The 8,409-nt window shown below is 42.0% G+C and overlaps 1 protein-coding gene across 1 annotated transcript; it reads left to right on the plus strand.

The window, feature by feature from the left end:
• Positions 1-206: 206 nt before the first annotated feature.
• GLE1 (GLE1 RNA export mediator) lies at positions 207-7,934 on the plus strand (the record flags this gene model as incomplete). Its single annotated transcript, XM_010084592.1, has 15 exons — positions 207-431; positions 737-862; positions 1,064-1,212; positions 1,350-1,410; positions 1,672-1,926; positions 2,705-2,933; positions 3,451-3,566; positions 3,740-3,809; positions 4,160-4,302; positions 5,126-5,316; positions 5,766-5,895; positions 6,232-6,336; positions 6,862-6,944; positions 7,114-7,177; positions 7,866-7,934. Coding segments are annotated over 15 exons (2,016 nt in total), but the record flags the coding sequence as incomplete, so codon positions are not given.
• Between the last annotated feature and the right edge of the window lie 475 nt (positions 7,935-8,409).

Consider the following 8,409-nt stretch of genomic DNA (forward strand, 5'->3'; position numbering starts at 1 on the left):
GTTCCGGGAGGAGGCTGAAGGCTGGCGGGTCTGTCCTGCAGGAGAGGGGCCTGGAAATGGTGTTGAAAAGAGCAGGAGAGATGGGTCACTGGAGTACCGAGCTGCGGGTGTACGGCCCTTGCTGACCTGTGTGAAGGTTTTCAGTGCGTGTTAATGTTTCATTGTGTTCCTGACGTGATTCACGTTCACAGATGTTTTCTCTTTAGGATATCTTGGCAGGATGCATGTCTCCTCTTCTGCTGTCCCCTTATTCGGGCTGGGTCCTAGACAAGGTGGTTGGGCAATCAGCCCAAGAGATCGAACCCTCCGGGAGTTCAACGCCTAAGGAATCCCCTGCCCCCACAAACCAGTCATCTTCTCTGGAGAAGATCACGGCTGCTAGCCCCCAGGGCTCTTCGCCGCTGTCATCCACAGAGCCGAGCGAAGCAAAGGTAACCCTCTGATCATAACCCAGCTGTGAGCAAAAAATGTGTTAACTCCCTGGCACAACTCTGATCAAAGTTGGCGTGTGCTCTGTTAATTGGTGGGGAAAAGCATGCTTCGTTTACAATTTTTGTAGGTTATACGGGTGGTTGGTATTAACAAGATTTTCATAGAATAATGTTTCATAGTAGGCCAAAAGCAAACTCTCTCTAGAAATAACATGCAGTTTACAAGGCTTGATTTCCCTGGTTTCCTCCGTGAGTTGCTCGTACTGTACCCAGCTACTGATTTTGCCTGTATGCTGACCACGCAGGGGAACGATGATCTTAATCTGCTGGAAATGGATCAAGAAGGCTTTCCAGCACTTCTCCCATCTAAAGCTACAGAAGTTGAGGGCTGCATTCGGATGTATGAAGAGATACACAGGCTGAAAGGAAAGGTAAAAGAAAAAAAAAGAGAGGGTGTATGTGAATCCTAGGGGAGCTACATAACCCAGTGTAGCAATGCTCTGGTGAAAGCAGCAGGACAGTAAGTTAGCCTGAATGCTGGCCATCTTGGGGCAATCTAATTTGTATTTTCTTCTATCTAAATGCTGGCGATTGCTACATTGTGGTGTTTCTGGCACCTCTGCAATCTGCAGGAGGGGCTACGGCAGCGGCAGGAGCAGCAGGAGCAGATGGTGAGGGCAGTGTTTGACCTGGCAAATGAACAACTGAAGCGCTTTGATGAGCTGAAGGAGCTAAAGCAGCATCAGGAATTCCAAGATTTGCAAGAAGTAATGGAGAAGAGGTGAGATTAGCAAGACTATATTTGTGACAATTAAAGTTCCTTTAGCTTGGTTTAGTTTAAAAGTAACCTGCTGTGTGTTTGTATTTTGTTTTACACGTGTCTTGAACACAGTTTTTCTGTCTTTATGTGTATTGTAGCTCCAGGGAGGCTCAGGGACAGCAGGAGAAGCTGAAGGAAGAACACCGACACAGAGCAAAGGTCAGAGACTTGTAAGAATTTTCTTTCCCAAAAGACCACGGCTACTTGGTGGGAACTGGAAAGACCAATTGATTTACTTGTATTTACATGGAGTTGTATTTACTCCATCCCTGGAGTGAGAATGTATTTTCTGGTGCTGTCCTACACACCTGCTACGTTGTTGTGGAAGTGCAGTAAAGGCACATGTGTTGTGGGAGCCCGAAGGACCTGTGAAGCTCGAGTTATTGAAGTATTTTGTGTCTCTTGTCTTTTTCCTCTCAGGTGTTAAACTTAAAACTGCGTGAGGCAGAGCAGCAGAGGCAGCGTCAGGAAGAGCTGGAGCGTTTGCGTAAGGAAGAGGGCCAGGAAAGATTGCGCCGCCTTTATTCCATCCAGGAGGAAGTCCTGCAGCTTAACCAGCAGATCGATCCCAATTACAGACACAAAGACTTGCCAAAAGTCGATCTGTCCGCATACAGTAATCGTGGCAACCAGATCTGCAGGCTGGTGTCAGGACTCATCCGCACCACGAGTGAGGTAGAGGCTCTCGAGTTGTTCTTAACTTTGGTTGTCATTCCTTCATAAAACTTCCTGTAGCTGTCTTCAAAGCCAGCTTGTTATGAGTCTGTTAAATAAGATGTCACAGAAATGTTTTTAGACATTCGTCCTATAAAGCATTTAATTTTAAAGGAGAATTCTTTTTTATGGTACTTTAGCTGTTCTCTTGAAAATGGCTCATGAAAATGCAGGAGGTTTTCTACAGAAGACTGAATATTAAAATACAGTTTGATGCTGTAAAGTTCCTTTTTGAGACAACCACGGGAGGAGAGTGGTTCATAAACTGTTAAAGAGAAACACTGAGCACGTTATGGTTCTTCTATACCCATAACAGTTCTTGCAGTAACTAGGTTTCCTTGAATTTTTTTTTTTTCTCTAAGTGAAGGTGGGATACAAACCTTGAAAAACAAAACACTATAATGAGGTAATTCTCTGCTGCAGCTTGTTACAGCCGTCTTTCTGCAGAGGGAGCTGTCTAGGCCTTGCATCGGGGCTCCCTTACTCCTGTCAGAGTGTGTTACTCTTCTTGTCCCAGGTCTTGGGCTCTAGTCATTGACTAACACCATGTGTAAATGTTATGACCAATATTATGTACAAATAAAGGAGAAAAATACATTGTCTCCAAAGAGGATAAAATGTGTATTGGCTCCCAGATTATCTGAAGGCTGATGCTTCAAAGGCTCTCTGCTCTTGCCGTTGGTCTACAGATAGTGGAACAAAAGATTGATGCGATGTTTCCTCCTGTGCTTCCCGACAGAGAGGTTTCCCTACGCAGGGGGACGTGGCCAATACTGAACAAGCGCTGCAGGAGATGCGAGGGTTGATATCCAGCATGCAGCAAGAAATCGCTGCAGCTGTGGAAGAAAAAAGGAGGAGAGATGAAGAGGAAGAGAGGCAGAAGCAGAAAGAGTTACTGAAAAAAGAGCAGATGAAGGCTCAGACTCCTGCCCCTGCACAGCAGTCAGGTGGAAAGCAGCAGAAAGAAGGTTGGTTACGCACTTTTTTTTCTTTCTTTTTTTATTTTTTTTTCTCCCTCCTTACAGACTCTTATACAGTTAGGTGAAATATTACTTTGGAATCCTACTGTTGTGCTGACATACCTTCTCGGAGCCTTTCCTTTTCACACAACTGGCAAAATGGTGTAGGACTGCTGGCAGCAAATTTGTAAATGAAACTGATGCAGCATAAATTGGCTGTAGTAACTGCAGCAAAACCTGCTCTTCCTAGACAGTATGCCATAGACTGGAATATTACAGAATAACCTTGTGCCTTCTTGAGAGAAGTTAAGTCCAGGTATCCTGCATATAGAAGCTACTGAGCTGAAGGAGGAGGACTCCTGTGCTTGCTCATTTATGAACATAACTTTCTAAAGTATCCTGGGAAAAAAGCATTCATGCAGCTGTTAGTTCCTTGCAATTTATTTTTTTTTTTACATTTTCTTAACATTTTCTGAAGTTTTGGGTTCTTCTTAGTCATTGTCTTTTTTTTCTTTTTTAACGTCAGGACTTCAAGTTAAGGCAGAGGAAAGTACCATGCGGTGGTACCAGCAGCTTCAGGATGCTGCTGAGCAGTGTGTTGCTTCTTTCAGTGAAATCAGCAACTGCAAAGACAACAATGAGGTATGATTAATACTGCTGAAGTGATTGTCTTCATTTCTGGAGGAAATAGGACAGCCTTCATTTAAAAAAAAATAAAAAAGAATCTAACTTGGCAGCCTCTATTAACAGCCTGCTCATCTAAACCATCATAGTAGTTTACTTGTCTGTAAAGGTTTTGTTTGTTTGCTCTGCAGGTTAAGAAGATAAAAACAGAGTTGCAGAAAGCAGCTACGATCCCTGTGAGCCAGATCTCTAGAATAGCAGGTCAGGAAAACACCAAAACCCAATCCAACTGAAATGCCTTTTGCTGTAAAGATTTTAGTAGGACACGACATATCCAGTGTTTCTCTAATTGTCCTGCAGCAGAGAGCTGGGATGCGCACAGTCCAAGTCTTGGCAGCGTAGTGCTTATGTTTCGAGGGCTGTTGCTTCCCTCAGAGACACCTTCCTTCATCACGATTCGGTTTCTTTAATCAGACGTAGCAAATAAGCTGTTTGAGAAGCCTTGCCTGTCAGGATGTAGGTCTAGTTTTTGTGAAGTTGACATGGTTTGGTGAAGACTTGTCTGCTCTTTCCTAATCTTTCGTCTCCATACATTCCTTATATACTTGCAGGCTCTCAGCTGAGAGAGATATTTGATAAGATCAATAACCTGCTCTCTGGAAAGTCTGTTCAGAGTGGAGGGAGAAGTGTCTCAGTGACTCAGCATCCACAGGCTCTGGATTTTGTTTATTACAAACTCGCGGAGAAATTTGTGGTGAGGAAATGTTCTCTTTATTGGGGTGGTAAAGGTGCTTTAAGAAGTTCTTTTGGACACTGCCCTGTCATGAACTACTAGGAACAAAATTACTGAGTGTTCAGCTTGCATGTATTAATGTTCATATTGATTAGAAAATTTGCTTTTTGGAATTAAAAAAAGGTGAAAGAACTTTGTTTCTCTACCTATTTTATCTCTTTGAGGAGGAGGAACTATTTTAAATTCCAGGCTTGCCTATTACATATACTGAACTTGTTAGATGCAGTGTTAGTGTAAAACACTAACTAATTTATGATCTATCACAAAACTGTGTATGTGCTCAAAACCTGACATCTTGGCAGAAGTGGGGGCTGGAGGGGTGGAGGCTAAGGCCTGAGAGACAAACCTCTGTCCCTGCTGTGCAGTTGGCACCTCCCAAGACATGAAGTGTTGTTGCTTAAGTTGCTGTTTGAAGTTGGATGTATTTTTCTCCATTCTTTATTTGCTAAATTTGGGTTGTCTGAAGCTTTCTTTTGTCCCTGCAAATATTAGCCCAGGGAGTAAAACTGTGACTGATTTGTAAACACCTGAAGATGATTGATTGGAGTGAAAACACCTGTGCAGCCGTGCACTTTGTGCCTGTATTTGCTCAGCCCTTTTTTCTGTCCTGAGCCAAAGTTTATTGTCATCCTCTGTGGGAGCTGAGGACGTAGGGCTTTAGCAGCTTTTCTGTGGTTGGCTACACAGCCATGGAAACATTAGCATCCTTTAGTAGAGGCTAATTACACCAAAAATGGGATTTTTTTTTTTTTTTGTCTGACTGACTTTCCTTCCCCCCCCCCAGAATCAAGGAGAAGAAGAAGTAGCTTCTCACCGTGATTCAGCTTTCCCAATTGCTGTGGTGGCCTCAGGAATCTGGGAACTACACCCTCGAGTTGGAGACCTCTTCTTAGCTCATCTGCACAAAAGGTGCCCCTATTCTGTGCCATTTTATCCTGCGTTGAAAGCGGGGACTTCTATGGAAGAGTATCAAAGGTAAATTTATTACTGGACTTTTTCAGCATGAACCCTGCAAGGGTGATGGTTGTATTCTTCTGAGTGAACTCCACTTTTCCCCATCTCTGGTTACGTAGGCACTGTGTCTCTGGAGATTCACTCACAAGCATGCAGCTCCCTGACCCTCTAACGTGTCCCTCAGCTTTGGAAGTGCTCTTTTGCTGCCTCTTCCTTCTCTTTCTCAAAGAACATTTGATAGCCATAGCTTGATTCAAGTTGAAATATCCAGTACAGAACCTAAATGTTGTACATGGTATAAAACTCTGGAACATATGATCCAGAGGGTAATGACCAGGCTTTGCAATAATTCCTGTAGGGTTTTGGAGTATCCCTGTTCTCAGTGCAGTTGACTTAAAGTAAAGCTGAGAACTGCAGGGACTCCAGTGACTGTGTTCTGTACTAATACTGGAACGTCTGCTCATATGTAGGATGCTTGGGTATCAGGTTAAGGATTCTAAGATGGAACAGCAAGATCGTTTTCTTAAGCGGATGTCAGGAATGATTCGTCTTTATGCTGCTATCATCCAGCTCCGGTGGCCTTATGGAAACAAACAAGGGGTATGTCTGTACGGTGTTACAGTTAGAACCTCGTTACTATCCCAAGAGTCTATTAAACGTATTGTAAACTTGATTGTAGTTAAGGTGAGCTGGACTTAAACCAGTGCATAATCTATTTTAAGGGAGCATAACCGTAATCACCGAAGCAATGCAGAGTAATTGGTAGTGTAGACCTTTGCTTCCTTTCTTTATATTTTCATAATGATCAAGTTTTATGTTAGACTTTTCTAAAATAATTCTATAAAGAAAAAAGTAAATCAGAAAACTGCCTGTTTTAATAATAGCATTTTGCACATCATAAAACAAGTGGTGGGTAGCTTTTTTGTTGCTTTACAGACACATCCTCATGGGTTGAACCATGGATGGCGCTGGCTTGCTCAGATGTTGAATATGGAGCCTCTGGCAGATGTGACAGCTACGCTTCTTTTCGATTTTCTGGAGGTGAGCGATGTGGATTAAAGTTAAAGGCTGAAGTTGGGGGAGACAAACAGTGGTGAACACAAGCAGCTTCTGTGCTTCTCAAATGCCTTCTAAAGAACTTTAGAAAGTAAAGTACAAAGTGAAATACACCATGGGGATTCATGTTAGTGGTGAACGTTGAGGAACGTTTGTCCTGTAAGGTGACCGTATGAAGAAAGCTGATGAATCTGCACTGCAGTGGTCCCGGTGGGGAAATGACCACCATATACCCTCGCAAGTGGTATTAGGGAAGGGTGTGATTTTTGGAGGGAGACTGGAGCGAGAGGAAGAATAACATCAAACTTATATCAGTGGCCACCAGACGGTCAACAAGAAAAAAAAGTGATTGTGGTAGCAGTAATGGCGTTTAGAGGATTTGCTTGTTTAACTGTGGGTGTAATTATATTTCTTTAAATGTCTGGATAAGATATTAAGGTTCACTAAAGTTGCCATGCTAGTCTGAAACCCAACCCTGGAACCTGCTTTTTGTGGATTTCTTTACCCTAGGTGTGTGGCAACGCTCTCATGAAACAGTATCAGGTTCAGTTCTGGAAGATGATGTTGCTGATCAGAGAAGACTATTTCCCAAGGTATGATATCTGTGCTTAGGCATGGGAAATAATCCTTGTTTTTTAGTTGGGGGTTGTTTGCTTTTAAATGACTCCTCCATTGTTTCCAAGCTCTGCCATTCACTCCCCACCCACTTGTAAATCAAACCAACTCTCCAAGTAGATTTAAAATGTGCTGTTATTTGTGCAGAATTGAAGCAATTACCAGCTCTGGACAGATGGGCTCTTTAATGCGCTTCAAGCAATTCTTGGAGGTATAGAAGGTTTTTTTTCAATTTTCAAGTGCTTCAGTTTTGGGGTTTTTTTCCCTTTGTTCGATACATGCATCGTTTTGGTAACGAGGCTGGTGCTGCTTGCAGCATACCTGGCAGTCCAGCCCTGCCACTGGGATGTAACCCGTCTGTTATGACTTTTCAGTCACTGAATTGCTTTAATGATAGTTGTGATGTCAAAGATCTCATTTCTTGGTTAATCTCACATGTAAATTTTCTCAGTGAAAACATATTTTGATTATAACTGAAGTTCAGTGAGAGGAGATGTGCAGGTTGAGGAGGATTCTGCTGAGTCATTTCTGTACCAGCTATTTTTTATCAGGGTTTGCTTATTTTTGTCTCTTGTCCTGATTAGATGCATGAGGAGGTAGATGCTTTGAACCACTCTCTGTAGCATTTGTTTAGCATTGTGTTCTGCATCTTTTTTTTTAAAGAAAGCTGCAAAACTGTAAAATACTTGATTATTTAAATTGTTTTGTGAATGTTGATTTAGATTATGATATTAAAATTGATAGCTTCAGACTCTGTGCTTTCATTTCAAAATGAATTTTGGTACATTTTATTAGCAATGCTTTGAATGTGTGCAGTAAGAGCCGTGAAAATTCCTGAGAAGAGATGACAAATCAAGATACACGTTTCTTTTTGTTCTTTGTCTTTCTCTCTCCACTAGGAATGTCTACAGCAGAAGGAAATTCCATTACCAAAGGGCGCTCTGCACCCTTCCTTTTGGAGATCATGAATCAGTTTATATTTCTTTCCCCCTGGATATCAGTGCTTTCACACCTGGCTTCCTGTTTACATGTAAAGGCAAAATAAATATATTTTGTATGTAGAGGAAGGAGGAGAAAATATTCCAGTGGGTTAGCATTTAATTCATCAAGATTTATGTTGGACAGAACAAACTCGTGTTTAATTTGTCACAAAGACTTGGAAGCTATTCTTTGCTTTGGATTTTTGTAAGTTTTTGTATAGTAAATTATGGAGAATGGAAGACTTTTCCTTTGTATGTTTAAACGTGCGGGAGATGTTTTAAATATCGTGTCCTGATGGCCTCTGGGCTTCAGAGATTAAAGATTCCTGGACTGAAAATTTGCACGGTGCTGTTCTGTTCATGGACATGAAATACCTCACAGCTTTATGTAGTCTTAACAAAGTAATCAATCTCAGAAATTTACCACTGGAACTTTATTTTTCTATTTATTACATCTGTCTTT

The sequence above is a fragment of the Pterocles gutturalis genome, unplaced genomic scaffold (assembly GCF_000699245.1).
Source record: "Pterocles gutturalis isolate BGI_N339 unplaced genomic scaffold, ASM69924v1 scaffold3920, whole genome shotgun sequence".
In the NCBI taxonomy this organism is placed as follows: domain Eukaryota; kingdom Metazoa; phylum Chordata; class Aves; order Pterocliformes; family Pteroclidae; genus Pterocles; species Pterocles gutturalis.